This window comes from Geospiza fortis, unplaced genomic scaffold, assembly GCF_000277835.1.
Source record: "Geospiza fortis unplaced genomic scaffold, GeoFor_1.0 scaffold366, whole genome shotgun sequence".
Taxonomy (NCBI): Eukaryota; Metazoa; Chordata; class Aves; order Passeriformes; family Thraupidae; genus Geospiza; species Geospiza fortis.
Genome location: NW_005054342.1, coordinates 5,975,790 through 5,997,804, shown reverse-complemented (window position 1 = coordinate 5,997,804; position 22,015 = coordinate 5,975,790). Strand labels below are relative to the sequence as shown.

General features: G+C 39.8%; 1 protein-coding gene across 1 annotated transcript in view; it reads right to left on the bottom strand.

Moving 5' to 3' along the window:
- Positions 1–3,855: 3,855 nt before the first annotated feature.
- The window catches only part of ATP10A (ATPase phospholipid transporting 10A (putative)), a 112,085-nt gene continuing 93,925 nt past the window's right edge, over positions 3,856–22,015 (bottom strand). Inside the window, exons 14-22 of the mRNA XM_031058370.1 lie at positions 20,756–20,940; positions 19,073–19,394; positions 16,683–16,759; positions 13,245–13,370; positions 8,821–9,021; positions 6,575–6,655; positions 6,380–6,484; positions 5,845–6,032; positions 3,856–5,152 (exon numbers count right to left, since the gene is read on the bottom strand). Of these exons, the coding sequence (XP_030914230.1) occupies positions 4,447–5,152; positions 5,845–6,032; positions 6,380–6,484; positions 6,575–6,655; positions 8,821–9,021; positions 13,245–13,370; positions 16,683–16,759; positions 19,073–19,394; positions 20,756–20,940 (1,991 nt within the window). The 3' untranslated portion in view covers positions 3,856–4,446. The remainder of the gene's footprint in view (positions 5,153–5,844; positions 6,033–6,379; positions 6,485–6,574; positions 6,656–8,820; positions 9,022–13,244; positions 13,371–16,682; positions 16,760–19,072; positions 19,395–20,755; positions 20,941–22,015) is intronic.

The following is a 22,015-nucleotide window of genomic DNA, read 5'->3' as shown; positions in this document are numbered from 1 at the left end:
TTGTGTGTGTGTGGATTGGGCAGTCAGTGATGTTTAGGATGTTATGAGCCTGGAGTGGAGCAAAAAGTGAGCATGAAAGGTGGCTCAAGGCACCTTGCAACAAGCAAAGCAGTGCTTGTTGATTAAGTGGGTAGAGCCTTCAGGAGATGTACTGGGAGCAAGCACAGACTGCTGCCCTGAGCAGTGAATTGGGTGTGAATAAATGATAAGTCAAAGTTCAATGCAAGGTCATTGAGGAAGTCATGTAATAGAAGCAAGAGCAGTCTCTGAGTAATCTGAAAAGGTCTGAGGAAATTTTATTCAGGGTGTATGGCTGTGGTTTCACAGCCAGAACACGAGGGTGGCAAGCAGATTCATGACTGGGCACACAGAACAGTGATGTATAGCTGGAAAAGCCTGGAAACAACACTGGAAGGTTGTTTTGTTCCTGTTTTGACAGTTACATGCCCAATTCTAGTGCCCTGGCATATGTGTGAGATACAATTTCTGAGATTAGAGAGCCATGCTGACAGAACACTCCCGTCTGCTTCTAAAAGATCTTTATACATCCAAGAAGGAATTTTGGAAATGGATAAATCACTGAGAAGTTGGTTCACATAAATAAGACTAAGAAGTATGGAACTCTGTGATGCTTAATTCACAACTCTCTTCTTCTCAGTCATTAATTTCATCTGGACTACTTCAGCCAGCAACACCAAGCAGACACAGAAGTGCTTGCAGAATGCAGTGCAAATATTTCAAACAGTGTACTGGGGGCTGTTGTTGGTAAAAGACCAAACATGGGTACTGTTTTAATTGCCTTGTGGAATCTTTTCATCAATAGTTGCATGCTTTTTGTGGATTAGCCTCACACATTTAAAGCTTTGTTTTGCCTGATACAAGTGCTCAACTGCACCAACAGGAATAATTTTACAAGTTTTTTCTATTTTATTAAAATCCATGTATACAGCTTCAAAAAGCAATGAGTGTTTATTTAGCTAAAATGTTTCAAATATTAATAGCAGCTTCAAAATGTTGACAAGTCCTAAAACCCAGCAAGTAACATGCTTTGATGTGTTTGTCTTCTGGCTGCTGAAGGGAGAACTGATTAAAAATGTAAATAATTAGTTTGCTTAATATTTTCTTTCCAAATGTGAAATGCTTGGGCTTTTCCCCTCCAAACTGTGGTTTAAATTACATTTTATTAATATTATTTTACAATGTATCTCCCAAAAGAAAATGGAGACAACTTGCTTGCTAACATCCAACTGACCTGGTTCTTGCCTTCAGGTAACTCTCTCTGCAGGTTTGGCACACGTTGGCCTCAGTGTGGCACATCTTCCTGCCCATCTGTAGGCACAGCAGCAACCCTGTGAGGCCACTGCCCCATTCAGGTCAGCAGGATCATTTGGTTTATTTAAGATTAAATTAATACATTTTTGAAGGATTGCTGCCACAATAAGGATATTTTATCTTAGTACGAAGGGATTAATTTACACCTTAGGTATTTCAAAATAAATCTCTAAAGATTTTTTTTTTAGCTTTTATTTTGCAACAAAATAGAGCAGTTCAGAGGCCTGATTCCCAGCTGGGGTAAGTCAGCTTGCAGATACTGGAGATGCTATGATGTTGCAGCAGCTGAGGATTGAGATCTACAGTTTCCCTAAATATATGATGCAGATGTACAACTCACACCCACAGTGGCAACTTAACACATCTATCTGGCAGTGCATGAGCACCTCTCAGTCCCAAAGGAATTCTTCCATGCCTTACCTACAAAAATAATCTTTGAAATACTGAAAGCACAACAACTAAACCAAATCTTGTACTGCAAAGGCATGCCAGAGAGGAATTTAGGTTCTTTCTCAAAAGGCTAAAATGAAATACAGCCTTAAGCCAAACCCCAGTGATGCTCCAGCCCTTTCTGCTGCCAGCATATCCCATGAAGGCCTGTGGGACACCAATCCTGTTGTGGAAAGGAGGTGACTCCTGATGCAGAGGAGTCAAGAAGCTCAGGAGATACTCACCTGGCTGTTGCGGCTGCTACAGTAACTAGAGAGGGCACACACCTGCAACAGCCCTGGCAAGCTCCTGCTATGACCCTGTGACACTCTTAGACTGAATTTAACATCCTGCAAACCTAGGAACTCTGCCCACCTGGTATCTGACACTGTGTCCTTCTGTGATATCCTGTTTTACAAGCAGATGAAGGTTTCTAACCAGATGGCAACATTTACACATTTCAAAGTGTCATTTGACTTCTCCTGTGACATTAAAAGACACTGCATCTCCACACAGATGAGTTATTTACAATGGCAATCTCTGCACAGGACATGTTAAATACAGCCAGCTAACCTTGTAAAAAGATTACCTGCAAAGGCATCCCAACAGTTACTATCCAGACTGAGCAGGCTGGTAGAGCAAGCAGAGATACCTGAACAGGGGCTGTCTCCCTCAGCTAGAGACCTTTGCAAAGGAGGTTTCTGCAGCTGAGCCGAGTCCTGCAGGCTCCCCACCAGTGAGGGGAGAGTGCTGTGACAGCACAGCACCTGCCCTGCTTCAGAGGGGTGTGCCAAGACCCACACTCCCGGCTCCTGTTGCCACTGATAGGGCAGATGCCCACCTGCCTTGTGGAAACTGAGTGGCCACTTGAACTGCCCCATTTCTGTCACAATTTCTGTAGCAGAGGAGTCCCAGCACCTTTTCAGCCAGAAATAAATGAGTCAATAGGTGTGCTTTCCTCCACTAAACCCATACATATAAACCTTGAGATAAATGTTCCTCTTTATCTCAAGGGTAAAAGGAAGAAGTTTAGCTTCATTTTTTTCAAATCAATCATGCTAAAAGCTGTTCACAGGAGGCTGCAATAGTGAGTCCCTTAGTGCTTTTCCCCTGTCCCTAGTCAATTCTAATCCCAAAATGCAGTTTAGTTACATGTGGATGTGTCATGTTTCATGAGGGTAACATATTTACAGGCTGACTGCTCTTATTTACATTGCTTTCATCTCTTCCTTTCATTGGCACTTTACAGTATCATATTATCAATTCAGCCTTTGGGAAAGAGGCCAGTGTATATAAATCTTTGAAAAAAAAAAAGATCCTGAGTGAATTAGCAAGTGACAGATGGTAGGTACTGAGTCTTACCACGCTGAGGCAATCCACGTGGCAGGCAGGTTGCCAGGCACAGAGCATGGCACGAATAAGTTGTGGCCTTAGAAAAACTGATGGCAAGCAATAAAAAGGCCATGGAAGCCTGCAATGAGGAAAAGAAGTGCAGCAGATAGTTCACATGTGGTCATGGTGACCAGGTGTGAAAGAACCAAGCAGCATTCCAGGCTAAAGCCCCTGGGATCCATCAGGCTGGCAGAGGGCAGCTGCAAACCCATGTACCCCTGGCAGCCTGGGGTTTACAACCACGTGAGGTGGGCTCAGAGATAACCTCAGAAAGCAGTGCAGCTTCCTGCTTTTGGGACTGGCCATAGCCTGCTTTGCACCAGGCTCAAATAGCTCTGCTTAGCACGTACCCTCATAGCTGGTCATTCGGCTACACCACCCACAAGGACTCCATTTAAGCCGACTGAAACTACAGCAAAGGTGTCTCACAAAATTCCACTCTGCCAGTCCTTCCCCCCACCAGCAAGCAGAACAGACCTCTTCAGTAGCAGTGGCTGTGGTAGTGCTCCAGCACCCAAGATCACAGGCTTCCCAGCTCAAACTCTACAGCAGACATGAGGCACCAGTTCTCTGCCACCAAATCCTTCCCTACAAACAAGCAGCAAGCTTTCTGTGCAGCCTGATGTAAGGCCATGCCCAGCCAAACACCAGCTACTCCAAGGGAAGGGCTGAGTTACAATTAATGCCAGACTGGGAAGTCACTTTGCAATATGGATGGTCATTTATTTATTGTTTTATCATGACACATCAAATGCTATGGCTGCAATATCAGAACATGGTGTCATTTATAAAATACCAGTATTATTAATGTGGTGGTGAGATATTGTTAACATTTACAGAGAGGTGTATAATAATTCCATAGCTTTGCCTCAGTGACAAAATACACTGGCAAGCAGATGACGGATGGAATACAGTGACTCTTTATTATCATGGTTTTTCCTCCTTGATTACTGAATGGCCTATAATGATATCAATAATTGTTGCTGAATCTAATCCTTTCAAATATGGAAGATAGATCCTTTGCTTTTACAGTATGTGTCAGAATAAAAGAGAAGCATCTGAAAAATAAAGAAAAGGCATTTCTTTACAAAATGAGATGAAAAAATAAAACAATATAAATGGAACTTTCAAGTGTTTCTTTTTATATTTAAAGCTCTTAATAAACTGTATTTAAACATTCTTAAATAATCATTCTGTACCTTTGATTTTCTGTTTCACCTTTGGAAACAAATAGAGTAATCTCACTATAAATGTGTGCAAATAGAAAATATATAAATATATTTATGGCCCACATCATAAAAAGGTGGTCTCAGAATTGTCATTTTTACAATGATCAGTTGGGGTTCCTTTCATTTTGTCCTGCAAGTTATTTGAGCCCTCTTCTTTTAAGCCTTTGAAGTCCACATGCAAAGAAGAGCCAAGCACACACATACTGTCCTGTGCTTCATTTTGTAAACTGCTTGATGACACCTGTAAAACAGTCCCAATGTGACTGAACAGCGGAGTTGATGTGATCCACTTCAACAAACTGAAGTCTGCTTGGTCGACTGCTGAGCTCCATGGGAATGTTGTTCCCACAGGCAACGACTCCACCTCTGAAGGGCCACATTGAACTTCGTGAAACCCCATGGACCTTTCCAGAGCACTTGCTGTTGAGGGGAGCTTGTTTTCCTCATACAACACAGAACCCTGGGGAGAGGCAGCTGCAGTCTGATCTGTTTTGTGGTCTGCCTTTGCGTCCTCTCGGAGAAGTGACTCCCTTGTTTGAGGAGAGGTTGGCAGAGGAGTGCTTTGGTTATCAGCCTTGTAACAATCACTAGCATTTGAGCCAAGGCTCGGGGAGAAGCTGTCTGCAAAGAGTCGTGTCTGGCACATTGTCTCCTTTACATTCAACTCGGTGAGAAGCTGGGCACGAGTCTCTGGGGACAGTTTACTCAGCTGGCGTCCAAGCTGAAGCTGGGTTGGGAATAGTGTTCCCTGAAGGGTTCTGTACAGGAATCTGCAAGATGAGAATGGGCATGTGAGAAGAAATGAAAGAAGGAAATACCCAATACATTATTAAGGGAAAACATCCAAGACAAAAGTACAACAAAGAAAAATAAGACAGTTCTATGTGCTGTTCCTATGCTCCACACAAGAAAGCTTGCAGATGGACAGCTCTGGATGCTGGGCTAATATTTTGATTAATAACTTAATTAGGCAGTGTAATAAATCTGTATCTTTAGCCAGTGGTCCACCTTGTGATTACACACAGTCTTTCATCTTTCCTGATGAGGAAAGGCAATGGGGATAAGTTGCAAAGCAAGTTTCCTAGATCTACAAATAAGCAAGTATGTTCACAACATACTAACAGAATTTGGGTACTGTGCATTTTATGTGAGGATGGACTGAATCCAGAAGCATCACAGAAAACCTCACTGGGTAGCAAACCTCTGCATGGCCAGGAGGTTTGACCAACAGTCTACAATTATCCCGTTCCTGTTGTCCCTGGCCAGGAGCTGTGGTCTGTTCCTGTGGTCAGGAGCACAGAACAGGTTACACAACCTGACTTCAAATAATCAGCTGCTGAAAGAAATTCAATTGGCTGTTAGGCAAAACAAAAGATGGGGGGTGGAAAATGTTCTTGCTCTCCCAATCATATGCATGGAGTGCCTTTACATACAAAAAAAGACATGAGAGAAGATACAATACCTGGGCAGCAATGCAACAACTGGTGATATAATGCAAGTGAAATAGAACATAGGGTCTCCCATCAACCTTTGCATGGTCCAGTAGGGATTGGATGGAGGATGGCAGACTGGGCAAGAAGCATTGTAAACCAGAGCCACAAAGAAAAATAAAATTATACTGAAGATGCAAGATGACCAGTGGAGAAAAGTCTAGAACAAAAACCAAAAAAATCAACAACATAAGTATATGATTCTTTATATTTTGAGAAGTTTGCTGTGACTTAAATTAAAACTTCTCAATTTCTGGAGTCAAATCCATGCACAGCAAAGAGTTTAGAGCCTTGTATATTTAGAAATTCTTATAAATACAACACTACAAAGCTGTTTGCAGATCATATTTTAAAACCCTTTCCATGCTTTTTTAAAATGCCTGCTAAAAACAGAATGTGCTGAGGGAAAGGAGCAACCATCTTATGTTTTTGAAAGGTGGCACTAAGAGAAGAATTATGTCTATGCCAGTGGCTGGCATACATCTATGCAGGCTGTGGGTACCTTACCCAAGTTTTGGTTTCAACAGCCAAATGCAGGATGATGGTGAAAAGAGCTATTGTGGTGATGGGAGTTCCCCAGGAGAAGATATCCACCTCTGAATCATAATAAGTCTGTAAGAAAGAAGACAGAATTCAGCCCAAGCTGCGTTGCCAGTTCTCCTCCAAATGCTTGAAATAGAATGGCTTAAACCAAACACTTACAAAATAGGGGATGAAGAAGCAAACCAGGCTTTGATACATAGCATCAATCATGTTCATCCAAAACATGTGTGGTTGGTACTCCTGTGTCGTTAAAAAAAACATTAAGAAGATCAGATCATAATGAAGATCCTCTCTGCCAGGATAGGTATTTTGAGGGGGATATTTCAAGGGCAGTTTTAAGGGCTTGGGAAAATAGCTTCATAACTTTGCCAATCATTTAGTTACCCTGGGGGATGAAGCATGAACAGTCTGCCTGCAAGTCACTCTGTTCTGGGATGAAAGTATTTTGCTTTTTTTTTTTCCCCTGGTAGAGGATGTAATTTTAATCTGATGCTCAGGCCAGGAAACATTTATGAAGGTGCCCTATTTTATGCATACAGTCAGATCACTAATGAACATGAATAAATGGGTTCTACATCACATAAGCATAAGCACAAGCACAAACACAGGGTATTTATTGGCAGACGACAAAACAGAAAATGCACATGTACTTAGAGAACATTCACAACAAAGGTCTTTAGTGGCAATTCATGCAGCAATTTATGCTACAAATATTTATATAAAACATATATATATATATCCACATCTCTAAGTATGTGCATAAAATTGCTTGCTACAAACCATTATTAAACTAACGTTTTGGTTTACAGAAATATACAATTGCAGGGATATGGATGGTCATATAAGGGACCTAGATATAAGGAAAAATAGTTTATAAATGGAAAAATGGTTATATAATTTTGGTATATATTCTACACCAACAACTGGGTTGATCAGCTCTTCTTCCTTTTGTGGAAAATATCATTGCAGACTGAAAATGGGAATGGAAAGATGCTTAGAAAGAATTATGGTGTTACTTGGCCTCCTGAACTAACATGGTTAATTACTGCATCAGGCTGCTCAGAGGGATTGTGGAATCTCCAGTGCTGGAGACATTCAAAACTGGACTAGTAAAAGACCTGAGAAACCTCATCCCGGTTTGAATCTCATCCCAGATCCAGGGGTCTGGACCAGAGGGCCTCCAGAGCCACCTAAACTATTCTATAATACTATAGGCCCTTTTTGAAAGAGATCCCACCTCAAACAAGATTTTAAAGTTTTTAAAAACCCTTTTAGGTAACTATAAAGGGAATATGATCAATAGATTTAAAAAAACGCAAAAAACAAACAAACAAGAAACCTTAGAATGATTTCTGGGCTTCTCTATGAGAAATAACTGTTCTGTGAACCTGGGAGACTTCTCAGTTTGCCAGCTGAAGACCGGCAGACATAACCCCCAACAAGCCTTAAGGCATTACAAGATTCCTATCATCCTAAAAATGTGCAAGAGAGGAAGGTATTAATAGTACAGATCTTTCAAGTGTGATGCACTGAAACAGAAGAAATGTAGAAAATGGAAAACAACAGATGAAAAGGACACAGTTTGGACTAATGGACTAAGATGTTATACTCAAATTCTCCTTTCATCTTTCCAGGACAGTATCTAGCAATGCCACTACATGTGTGGGGTACCAAATACAGGTATACACTTGGAGGCAAAAACCACTTACTGTGTCCTCTAAGAGGACAGCTTTGTAAGACATTTTTAAGAAGGCTTTTGCCTTCAAAACAAGGTCCCCATATAGATAGTTTTGCCAAACAGCAAGATTTTCCCATGGTACACTGTACTTGTAATTACCAGGAAAGGTTTGGCTCAAACTCCTCCTGCAATTCCTTTTGTTTTCATTGTGCAATTCAAGCAGATGGGGACAAGGTGTTTTCAACAGATATTTCAGCTGAATCTGTCGTCTGTGACAACCTCCCTCAGAGACTAAGTTTAAGTGCTTACTACCAAGGCCATCTTTCTCTTCTTTTTGTAAAGGGCTGGGAACTGAAGTTTTGAGTAAATACTGTGAGGTTATTCTGTAAAAGCCTGCACTAGCTACAAAGTGCAATCTGTTTTATTTTTTTTTTGTTATTTCTGAGCCTGGACCATGAAAGAGGTGTTCAGTTTAGGTTGAATTAAATCATCCAGCCTTCTCTCCTGACACATATTAAAATAGGGCTGGTTGAGGCTTTTTTTTGTTAGTGTGTCTTTTGTTTAGGTGTACTTTTGGCATTTTGACTCAGATAAGAAGTATCACAGAGTAATAACACTGACTTCTCAGATTGTATTTACTACTCATCTACTCTTGGGAGCAGGGTTGGTTTTCAGTCGAAACAAAAGACGTTCAGTAAAGAAATTGCAGCAATCGAGAAGTCTTTACCTCCATATTCTGTCCACTTTTATAAAGCTGAGGTACAGCAATTAACACTTCAGCTGGCACATCCTTATCCAGCACACCAGTAACCAGTTGTGGAAGAGAAGAGAAGAATAAATTAAAGAAGATCAGATACCACTGATCAATCATTGATGAGCCAGAGAACCCGCAGTAGAACTGGTACCAGAAGAGAAGGGCCACAAACATCTGAAACAGAGCAAGCAATGCTGTAAATACAACAAGATAAGGAGGAACATCATCCCACTGTGTTCTGAAACCATTATGCTTCCAGCTCTGCAAGGACTCATCTATGAATGCTGAACACGTGAGCAATCCTTGTGAGGATACCTGCTCTTCAACTCACTTCCTGATGCATGAACCACTTGACTAAGCTGCAAACATCTGGCACACCTGCAAGTCTTTGTGCTGCTGCAACCTTAGATCTTGGGCATCACACAAAATTAACTTTCAGTTCAAGTGAAACACTGAGGTGCAATTTAACTAACTGTAAAAAGCTCTCCCAACCACCACCGACCACTAGGTAAATGAGTACTGATGTCACAGCACTTACACAGCTACTGTAAGAACAAGAACTGCCACAATAATATCCTCTGCTGGCTGCAGATGTTTTGGGAGACTTCTGCGGTCTACAACAGATAAATGCAGAACTTTTTCTCAAGATCAACATGAGACCAGTAGCAGTAAGGAACGTGAAACTGTAAGGTCTAGAAAAGTTGTCTTAACTATTCAATCTTTGTGCTTTGACACTCAGCAAATTACAGTGCTGTAAAGATTCCTCAACCTCCCTTCTTCTTCAGCTTGAGGAAGAAATCAGCTGCATACACAGATGCAGAGGGGTTGTTCATCTACTTGGGTTGGAATCACCCAAAAAGAAACAAACCACACAACTCATTTTTTCTACAATGTCTTCAGCATGGAGAATCCAGAGGTTTCAATAAAGGTGCTGATTTCAGATGCTGATGAAGGATTTGAGGCCTAGAAAAAGATAGCCAGCTTCCTAGAGAAGGAAAAATTCCCAGGCTTGGTTCTCCTAAAACTAAAATTTTTACTATTCTTTGTAAAGTGATTAAAACCAGAAAACTTTTGGAAACTGTTGAGGGTTTTCCTCCTTTTAACAATGAAGATGGGAAATGACATGACCTCTCCTTTGACTTTCTCTTCTTTTTGTATTCTATTCTCAAAAAGCTTTCAGTCAGATGGAGAATGTTAATCCTTCATGAATTTTAGATACACAGAGGAAAATACAGATCTGTTCTATCTGTGTGCCTAAATGTGGCTGAAAATTAAATGTAGGAAGAAAAAAAGGCTATGGTGTGCTTAGTCAGTGAAAGCTGCTTTAAGGAGAGTAAACCTGTCTTGTAAAGGGGAATTGCCACAGAATAAGAGGAAAGTCCTGCAGTACACAAATGTACATATGTGTACTGCATATACTGTGTGTGTATATATATATATACACACACACACACAGATCTATACATAAAGTAGGTAAATGCTCAGGGAAAGTTTACATACTACATTGAAGTGGCTTGTATATGAGCAGCAAATACACTTCACTGTTAGTAAGCCCATTCTATAATTACCCTAGGGAAAGTTAAATTGTAGTATTTTTGTAAGCACAACCTCTGGAAACGTTTCTGTAAATGTATTTCAAGAAAAATATCTTCCTATGGCCCAAACAAGACTGAGTTACCAAAGCTTAACCCTCTTCAGTACAGTTGTCTGGGACATGGCAGTTTCATTCCAAAACTGAACATATTTTGAAAATTATTTCTTCTCCACACCAAAACCAAAAAAAAATTTTCCTGAGTAATTTCTCAAAAAGAAATCACAATAAATATGTGAATTTATGTACTTTTTTCTTGTTGTTTTAAAACAAAATGCAGCTAATCCTGGACATGGTCCATTTTCTCTCTAGAGCCTTGCTAACTTGTCTTGGAAAAAATTTGGCTCTGGCAAAAACAGGTAGTTTGATGAAAATACAGTCAGCTGAAAATCTTCCTATCAGTTCTGCTATGGGTCTTAATAGTGCTTTTGAAGAAAGCTTTACAAATAAATGAGGCTTAAATCAGATTTTTTTTCTCCTGAAATTTATTTTGTATTAAACCAGTTTTTTATTTTATTTCAAATGTTCTCTCTTGCCTCTGTGTATTACTTCTCTGAAAAAGACAAAACAAATTTATATAAAGATTTTAAGTAAAATGTTTCCCTTCCTCCCCTGCCATATGAGACTGTTTTATGAATGTGATCCCAGAGAGAATTTCTCAGTGAAGGAAGTGTATGTTAAAAAATTTTCAGTGCTGCCTTGCAGAGACGATGTATAAACAGGAAGATGTGCAGGTAAATTTTTGTTTAAATGAAATCCCTTTTCATCAAGCTCAGCTATTGCCAGTCATGCTATGTTTTAGTTTATATTTTACTTGTATTTTTATCATCTCCATGAAGCTAAACATTTTCTTGGATAAGTCATCTAAGTTTTGAAATGGCTTTTGAATTTTAAATTAGCTAGGTTCTAGTGGAGAATGGAAAATTCCATAGTATGAAAAAATGGGGAAAAGAAACCACTTGAGCAAACAGAAAACTTGCAGAACATCTGCAGTGTAGCTATCTTGACTCTCTGTGGAGAATCATCCAGAATAGTCTCCTTGCTGAAGGTTCAGGTGCTCCTATCTTTCCATTTTTGACAATCTTTCCTTAAGGGCAGGCACTGTGTCAGACATATTCATGTCTATATGCTGGATATCCAACTACAGTTTAGAGTCAGAAGCAACAAGTATTTCTCAGGAAGCTTTGAAGGCTGCCAAAACACAGCCAACACAAAGAGATCTCTTCAGTTATTTTCTAGCCTTGAGGCAGTAGCTTCTGAAGATGTCTTATTAAAATGGCATGAGAAATAATACTTGTAATCAAGGGCAGTTGTACCACAGAAAATGAAAGATTTTACCCAAGCTGAACAAAAGCATTGATGTATAAGCAGCATCTCTGGCTGCTGATTGCTGGAGTGTCTTATGTGCATTACTTCTGGGTTTATTTTTTTTAAATTTTAATATAAGATGGCTATGCATACAGCTCTTGGAAGTTCAGATTTGATAATGTCAATGGGTACCTTGGAAACATACAGCACTGGGGGTGGGAGTGCAGATGTTCAGCATCAGTCAGGATTAAGCCTTAAAACTGATGCATCTTAACACCACCACGTTTCACTGCTGTACTTCAACAGGTGGCTCTCCACTCAGTGCAGCATTACTTAAATCTGCTTGCTATTTCTGACTCAAGCAGCAGCTCAGATTACTAAGTCCCTTCATTCTTCTGTGTCTGAAAGGGCTCTTGCATGCAGTCCCTGCTCTGACCACAGAATTAATTTTAACATGCTTGTTTTAACAAAAAGACACTTTATTAATCCTTTAGCACCCTTAGGTATTCTGGTGATGCTCAAAATTTTGAGCAAATAATGGTTTTCTTCTAATAAAAATTGAGGATTAGATTAAAATTGGAAAGCAACTTTTACAAAACTAAAAGCCACTTTTCTTCTGATACTGAGGACAAAATCCAGTCTCCTGCACACAATTCATACATTGCCCTTTGAAGCAAACAGAGATATGAGAGCTCTATCCCTCTTCTTTTTCTTGCTTCTTCATATGCCTTGCTCCCAAAGTGATTTGTAGCTGTTGCAAGTGAGCAAATATATGTGCCTGCCAGTGACTCCCACCCAGCTGGTGGTATTCTTGGTTTCCTTGTTAGGCTGTTTTCAATCAATCATCTTTGTACTCCAAGATCAATGCAAAGGGCCTTTGTTGAGGCCAAGGAGTTGAGCTGCTTCTGGCTCAATGCCCAGTACTGGATTGAGTCCTGTTTCATACACCAGAGAGGAAACACAGACCCGTCGTCTGTTCTTTACCACCATGTGCTTCCTTTCTAATGAACTCTTTTGATTAGTTGGAAATAAGATAAATCAAGGAAAAAAACCTTCCCAGTCTCTGCATCTGAGACACAGAGAGGACCCAAATTATCTCAAGGCACTAGGAAATATGTACAGTGATTCATAAACAATGATGAGATACTGTCAGGAAGAGAAAACACACTCAACTGCGACTTGGGACCAATGCTGGATGACTTTGGCATTGAAGACTCCAATATCCAGCCAGCTAAATTCTGCAAAACTGCTCTGTAAAGAAACTTTTCTTCAGCAGTGCTTGTTATTTGTGTTACCTAATTTGCACATTCAGCAGCACACTGTAGCTGTTATGGAGTGGGTCCCGTATTTCTGCAAATGGCAGCCAGCTGTCTTTCAGCTCTGCAAATTTCTTTGCAGCTTATTTATAAACCATTTGAAGGCTGACCTAATGCTCACTTAGCACAAAATAAACCCTGGAAACATGTGGTGCCATAAAGCTGCCAAGTCAAACACTTACTGCATTTTTGTAGAAGAAATACAGCACCATGTTGGCGAGTCGGGAATAACACCAGTGGCCATGAACAAGCAAAAGCTTCTCCAAATGCCTGAACCTCGGGATTGCAAAGTCGCTCGCCATCACCGCCTTTAATGAAACAAAGGTTGGAATCATTATTGCAAAGCACCACCTTCAACACTAACAATGAATCTAGTCATCTTCTTGACTCCTGCAGGCAGTGGAAGTTGGACTCATGAAGAATGAAATTCATGACAGTGCTTATGAAGTGCAGCTATTGCTGCATGGATCTGAAATACCCGTAAGCAAATGTGGCAGGACATGCAAGGCAACCCGGTCCTCACCCAGAGGAGATTACAGCCTACACTGCAAATGGTGACAAGCAACAACAAAAAGCAGGAGGTGGGAGAATGGCTGGCAATTGCAGTTGCACGAGCATGAAGGCCCAGGGTTCATGTGTGAAGACCTTGGTGGTATCTTTCTCTGTAAAAACTACAGTGTACTTACAGGGCAAAATGAATTTCCAGAGAATAAGATAAGAACAGCACAATTAAGTGGTTGTATCATAATGATTTGACTTTAAAAGAAAAAACAATAAAAATATTAGTTTTAATTTAATTTGCAGACCTGGTTTATACAGTTTACTTGGTTGTCCTGAGACATCAGTATTTTGAGGGATTTTTAAAATCACACATTTTCTGTAACTATGTATGAGAAAAAAATCACACTAGATGAGAGTCCTCTGGGACTGTGCAGACTGTCAGATGACATTGACAAAATGAATCACAGTTTCTCTCTAATTCTGACTAAATTTCAGGGTACTGTATATCTAGATGAGACCTACTTGTGTTATCATGGGTGTTTCGTGATTTTCCTCATCCCTGAGATCACACTAAGATTTAATTTAGTATTATTTTATATTTCATTTTCTGCTTTGGTATCACCTTTCTTCTCACAATTCAGTTCAGCAAAAAGAGAAGGAAAGGTGAAAACCTCCAAAGGAGCAGTATCTTCCTTACACTCTGCTGGGTATATTTTGGCTGTATTTTTAAATGAGAGACATATTTCCTTTTAAGTTTTCCTAATTCTCCTTCTTGGTAAAACATCAACAGGGCTCAGTTTTCCCAAGTAGGTGCTTGTAGAAGCTAATAAAATAAACTCTAAAACAGTATGCAAGAGAAGGTGCAAAAATGCATTGAAATTTAAGCAGTAGATATATATGAGGACTGAGACACTTTTTAATATGTTGACACATCCTAGGATTTCTCAGGTACTGAGACACACTTGTTATAATCTCCCTGCACTGAAGTCTGATTTGTCTTGCAGACACACAGCTATCTTGCAGTTTGAGGAGAAACCAGCTATGCTATGTCTGCTTCCTTGTCCTCCACCCCATCTCAGCCTATTCCAATGTCAAAACAAACCTGTTAGCTTCATAGTACTTCTCAGCAGGCTGTGAGAAATGTCATGATTTTTTTCTTTTTTTACTCCATTTTTATTATGGTGAGGAACATAGAGAGAAAGATACGTTATCCAATTACATTTGCATGTTTACTTAGGCTCAAAATACCCACTTGATTTTCACATTTATTTTTTTTTCTTCCAGCTCCACATGCTTTCACAGAATGTGGAAAGAAAATAAATCAGACAGTATTGCTGTCTTAGGCATCTAAATGCTCAACACCTTCTGAGTACCTGCATGTGTGCAATTCTGACAGTTGTTCATAATAAAGAGGTCTGTGTGGCTCCTTAGGACTTGCAGTAAGGGAAGGGATCTATAAACATTTTCCACTTTGCTGAACTTTCATTTAGAAATAAAACCAGGTAGTTTAATGAGTTAATGAGAAAACAGCTTTCAGACCTGGATACACTGCAAAAGCCAGGGGATTTGATGACCAGTTATTGTAAGTGTATGAGCTGAACTGGAAGTGGCATAAAGGGGCAAGGAGTCAAAAAAAGGCTATGAACAGTTTATGTCTGCATTAGGAAAAAAAGTGTGTGAATTAATACATGGATGATGGAGCTTATTGATAAGTTCCTAAGCGGTGGTAAGACCCAAGAAAAATGTTTGCAGCATATTTTTTTAATTTATAGGTTTGGAGGGGAGCTCAGAAAACCAGCCTTCTCTGAGCTCTCTGGAGCTTGGACTGCCTGCAGGATTTGAAGATGCATACACATTGAAAAGTGCATGATAAATAAGAAAAATATCCACTGACTTTTCTCCAGTGACCTGTCCTAGCTTCTGCTGATCTGGAGTCAGCAAATGCATGAAGTTGATACCCAAGTTCATAGGTCAATTACATTTTTGTTTTATAAGTTTGTGTGTTGACCCAAATAAATCACAGCATTCATGAAATCCCATGAAATAAAACTCTACAGCCAACTTGTGCACTGTGTGAGGGAGGCCTCTCTTCCCTTTTGAGCAAAACATCCAGCCAATGTTGCAAAAAATGCAATTTGGGTCAGAGAACCACCCACTGGTAACTAAGTTAAGGAGCATGCTCATCTGCTCAGGTCCTCAGGATGGAAACACTTCCCACTTTCCTGGTAGAGCTATTTGACATATACTCAGCTACTCTCTTTTCTCTTGCAATCAGCCTGCCCAAATACAAGGCAGGTTGTGGAAATAAGGTATCCTCCTCATTCTCTGTGTCTTACTGCCACGTCTGGTCCAAACACTGCAACTGATCTGCACTAGCAATAGAGGAGGCTGAGACAATACATACATCCTATATATATACATCCTCTCTTCTGGGGTTGAGAGAAGTGCCTCATACATTGCTAAATGCAGTAATCACAGGTGGAACACATCCAGAAGACTACAAGGCAAGCACTCTCATCCTGCTATTCCCTGTGACTGGAAATGTGGCCAAACCAAGACTTGCTATAAGGTGTAAGGAGCAGTGGTTCTGCAAAGGGCCACAATTTCTACTTTATTTACTGTTTTGCTGTCTGAATAAGCTGAGTGAGTGAGATGTGTGGGTGGCTGGGCTAAGGGTCACCACCACACCATACAGATAGCTACATCAGTTGTACTGGCTTGTCCAGCCACTCCATAGAAGAAGTATACCCAAGCAATACAGGAGAGAGTGGAATAACATGAACCTTTATTTCCTAAATAACGCATAGCTGAGGTTTTTTTCTCCTTTAAACAATTATTTAGCTAATTATTTCTTTAATCATATTGCTTAGAGGGATCTGGTAAGTTCAATTTTCTGAGAAGGCAGAGTGTTTGTAAACACTCATGGATCTCAGAACAAGTGTGAGCTCAAACTCAAGCTGAGAGAGCCCTTATAAGAAAAACTGGCAATCCTCATCACAACTTGCTGCTTTTCCTTTATTTGTGCTGACTATCCAGAGGCAGTCTGAACAATCTGACCTATAGGAAGTGGCTGCTTCATGCCCTCATGGGAGTGCTTTCCACTGGATGAACAACATTACCTGCATGCCTTCTTGACCAGAGATCCCCACACCAACATCTGCCACTTGGATCATGCTGACATCATTAGCACCATCACCTAAAGATGACAAAATGCAGTTTTGCTGTCACTAGCAGACCAACAACAGCTGGCAGCAACAAAACAAAGGAAAAACAGTTGTTACTGAGTGTTGGTTGAGTATAGTAAGACAGACATTCACTAAGTGTTGGTTTTTTATAGTAAGGAAGATGTGCAGTAGGAGAGGATACACCTTTAGAATATAAGGTTCAAAGCTTGCAAAGCTTCCGAGACATTCTGATCTTTTTAGACCTTTTTATCACAGGAAAGTAACAATAAAACAAATCCATCTCTTTTTAATAATACCTAAAATTTAGGTATCAGGCCTGAACTGCACCAATAGTAAACAGCAGAATGATGAGAATAAGCATCCCTAATACTTCTGCTTCCTCATTAAGAGTCTGCCTGCAATCAGGTATGACTAAGAATTAAATGTGCAAGAAGGCCTAAGGCCAGTGAAAATGTCTACACTGTAAAAATACTAAAAAAAGTTAAAAAGTAGATGAATGAAAGAAAAAGTCGAGAGAGTAGGGTTGACCAGTTCAAGATCTTCAGTACACGCAAGACTGGTAGATTTAATTGGAATGGTTGCAGAGCCACCACCCCCTACTCTTCTTCTAATCATGATCCCACAAGTGATAGGTGCTGTATACAGGATACCAGAATGAAGTATGTATCTAGTTCTTAACCTCTTAAATTTACAGCCAGTGTACTAATGGAAAATGATGTGTTAGGTTATGACAAGACACTTACTTGCTTTTAAACTTCAGTGGCTGAGGTGCACACCACCTGTCACCAGTCTCCCTGCTGTTGGCACGTGTAAGAGTGGTATCCACTCACCAGACAAAGCTGATGTCTTTGTGACTGTGTGATACACAATCACAAGGTTGGAAGAGACCTTCAAGATCATCCAACCCATGCCCTAACCCCTCAACTAAACCATGGCACCGAGTGCCATATCTGATCTTTTTCTAAACACATCCAGGGATGGTGACGCCATCACCTCCACAGGCAGACAATTCCAGAACTTTATCACCCTTTCTGTAATAAACTTTTTCCTAACATCCAACCTATATTTCCTTTGGTGCTGCTTAAGACTATGTCCTCTGGTTCTGTCAGCTGCTGTCTGGAGAAAGAGATCAGCTCCCGGACTACAAGGAAGCAGTCCTTCCTTTCAGGAAATTGTAGAGAGTGAAAAGGCCACCCCTGAGTCTCCTTTTCTCCAGGCTATGACCCAAATTAGCTCATGTTGGCTAAAAGGGAGGATGCATACACCTAGGCTTTAAGCCAGAGCAGGAGCTTAAGCTCAACTCATAGGGTCAAGATGCTCAGAAAGAAAGAACATACAAGCTGCCCAGTCTCCACTAGTGTTTTTAAGCATTCTGGATAATTCAAGTTAATGAGCCAGATGTTTTTTACAACATATGCAAATTATTATGTCCACAGTCAGTTAGCCAAAGATACAAATTCAGTGGGAGGGAGGCATATTTGGGCAAGATATAATACATTCAGCATGAAGATAATCAGCACATACTTGGTGATGTTGATGTCACAGAAGTCTGGCAATTTTCATATATACTTAGGGTTTCTCATGGGCAGATCCCACCCATATGTGTTCCAGATATAATTAACCACTACATGTAGATGAAAACAAGTGTATTTATGACAGCATACACTGAAATCATATCTTCTAATGAAACATGAACCTAAACTTGAGACAGGGAAAGAAGAACTGGTTGACTTGTGTAAAAATCATAGAAACATGGAAGATCCTGTCAAACTTAAGAGAGATGGACTGCCAAAATCTCCCCTTTGCCAGTTGAGTGATTAGGTGGGAAGTGTAAGTGTTGTTATGATACCAGTTGTAAATCCACTTTCTATAATGACAAAGCCAAGTCATAGCCTGTGCTGTATGGCTGCCTTGTGATGATAAAGACAGAACCTTGAGTTTAGGCATGATTGGATGAAACAGTATTGAGCACAAATTTTTTGGGTGTAATAGAGTGATTGCAAAATGGTGTTTTGCACAGCATAAGATAACCCAGTTCTTCACAGCTGTGTTCAGACATGTCAAAACCCCTTAGCATAACTGGGTCCTGATTACCTAACTTCTGAAGGAAGAAATCCCAAATACTACTCCAGAGCTTTATCCTGGTTTTGAGTAAGTATGTTAGAATAAATATATTAGAATTGTTCAGCATGTTTTCAGACAAAACTGAAAGGCTGCTTCAGTTGTGAGGCAGCTGGGAGGATCCTGTTGCATGTCAAAAAAACCCCAAAATTTTCAAGACACAGTATACATCAAGGCAGACTAGTATAAACTGAGGTATTTACCTATTGCCAAGGTCATTGCTTTGAGTTTGTCTCTGACTAGTTTCACTACCATGCTCTTTTGGAGTGGGGTAGAGCGACAGCAGAGGACTGAACGGCATCGCTTGGCCAGTGCAAGAAATTTATCTTCTAGCGTGGGTTCCAGGGCATAAGCTAGAGTCCTTCCATCAATGACTAGGCCCAAGCTGGAAAGCACATGGGAAGAGGGTGGATAGAGAGGGGTGAACCCAACAGTCATGTTTCCAGTAGCTCCGTCTATTGTGTTGGTTGAAAATTTAGACTCTACGCATTGCAGACACTGTTCCAGTAAGACAGCACATGTCTCCTGAAAAGAAATTCAAAATAAAAATGCTTGAGAGAAAAGAACACGTATTCAAAGGCTTCTGTTTGCTGTATGTTGAGGCATAACTAATATGGGGAATGTACTATTTGCTGTGCTGTTAAAGTTTTAATTTCTAATCTTCTACTTGTTCTGAACACACTTAACTCTTGCAGAAGGTATGACAACAGTAAAGAGTAGAAAGGCTTAAAATCTCGTTCTTCTTTAACATGCACTTTTGTATGCTAAATTTCTTTTAGCTCCTTCTCAGAATAACAGTGCTGAGAAATTATATATAATTGGTACCAAGTTAAGTATGGTGATGAACACCATTATGGTGATGAACACCATGTATACGCCCACAACTCAGATCAAAGAGTTATGCATTGTTAAAGGCCAATTAAAGGTTATTTAAGCTGAAATCTCTCTCCTAGCCATACTCAACTAGAAGATGTTATTGAGAATATAAGAACATTTAAAAGAAATGCTATTGGTCTTACAGCAAAGTATGACTAAAAAGAAAAACCATGGAAAATTAATTTACCAGTTGAATTGATACACCCAAGAAAAGAAATTGCTGTTATCTTTTCTTCCTTTTTGAAAGAAATTGGAGCTGAATATTGATGGCCTACCTTTCCTCTGCTGATATGAAGTCCAATTTTATCACCCCATAAAAGGACAACAGCACTATCAGTCTGGTTCCTTGTATGTTAGACCATATCAGTAAACTCTTTGTGACTGCTTGCAACAAGTTGAGCACAGGAAAGATCAGTAATTCAGAAGGATTAGGAAAGGTCTGTTAGGAAGCAAGGCATTACTGTGGATGTGGTTTTCTGCCTCTCACTGTTAGCATCAAAATTTAAATATTGCTTCTATCTCCAGAGAAAAAGCCACCTGAGAAAACATGAATGACTGAGTTATCTAAATACTACATTTCAGTGGCATAAAATAAAGCACAATTTCTCAACAGGTTATTAATTGCTTTCTTTCTCAATATGTACTTAATAACAGGCTGCTTTTAGACCCATTAGTGCCAATACACAGAAATAGGGATGTTTTGAGAATGCATACCGAAGAAAGTGATTTATGCTGCTATGGCATATTTTCATTCATGGTGGAGTTCACTGCACACAGTTACATGTTCTCAGTAAGGTAATGATACATGAGGCTATGGTTTAGAAGCATGATTCACTGAAAAGTATTCAAAGACATGTCCTACCTGAAAATTATAGCTGAAGCAGGAAAAGAAGAAAAAAAAAAAAGAAAAAAAAAGGAAAAGGAAAAAAGCCATCAAACTTTTAATTGTGCAAGTTGAAAATAAAGCAAAACTAGTTAATTAGTCAACTTGTATATTGGGATCTGCTTACTGGTGATTCAGCATTCAAAGTGATGATTTCTTCATCATGATCTAGTAGCTTGCAGGCATATGCAATATTAACAGCTGTTTCTTGCTTGTCTCCAGTAAGAACCCAGATCTGCAACCCAGCTTTGCGCAAGCTCGCAATGGTTTCTGGAACACCATCCTGCAAACGGTCCTCTATGCCAGTTGCACCTAAGCGCATAAAAAGCAAAATATTCCATATTAAATGAACATCTAGGGTTGCCCTTGAATTTTAAGCTTAGATAAAAAAAAAAAAACCAAAAAAAAAAAAAAACCAAAAAAACCCACAAAACAAAACCTAAAACAACCAGACCAGCAGCCACTTTTACTGGGAGACAGCTAAACTACCAATGGCTGCAAGATTTGGGCAGCTTTTGGGGGGTATTGAGGAGGAAGAAAGGAAAGTAGCTGTGGTAAACGGTTGTAAATAACAAATCCAGAATTCAAAATTTCAAAAGCCACCAGATGCCACTCCTAGTTCCAGAGGTTCACAAGGTTTATTGTCTCTATGCTCTAAATCTATATTATTTCTGCTGAATGTTGCTAGAGAAGCTATTGAAGAGAGTGGGTCACTAGAAATTTTTCTTTTGAAGAGGGCTAACAGCAGGACTGCAGATTGGCAACAGCAGATTAGACTGCAAACATAAACCTTTTAGTGCCTTGCTGCTGCTCTTGGCTCTTGCAGAAAGATGCTGGTACCCAAATGAGATACAGCAGAGAATAAATCATAAATCTGTTGACCATGATGTGACAGTAAAATGTGCATTTTCATGCTTTCAATGCATCTTTTTACCTGTTACAAGACACTGGGTATCTGTTTTAAGCTTACATAAATCAATTGACTGAGACAAGATTTTCATATATATGAAAAATGGCAAAAAGCCACTCAGGACCAAGCTCAATGTCACCACTGGTACATCAGTGTTCCACTGAGTATCAGAGAGAGGAAATGTGAGGAATTCAATGTGAGGAAATGCAAGCCCTGCCACTAGCAAATGAGGAAGTGACAGACATACAAGCTACCTGGAACAACAGGAAAAATAAAATAAACTTTTCCCAGCTAATTATTTCTTCTATGGTTCTTCCTCGAAAAAAAAAGAATTAACAACAGAAGTCCCCTTAAGTCTGAGCCCCGGTCATTTACGTGGAAACACATCCTTAGGGAAATGTTGGGAAAGCTATTGCTGTCCAAATAAAGAAAAATATATTCCATACTGAATTTTTATTCTCACAACCTAATGATGAC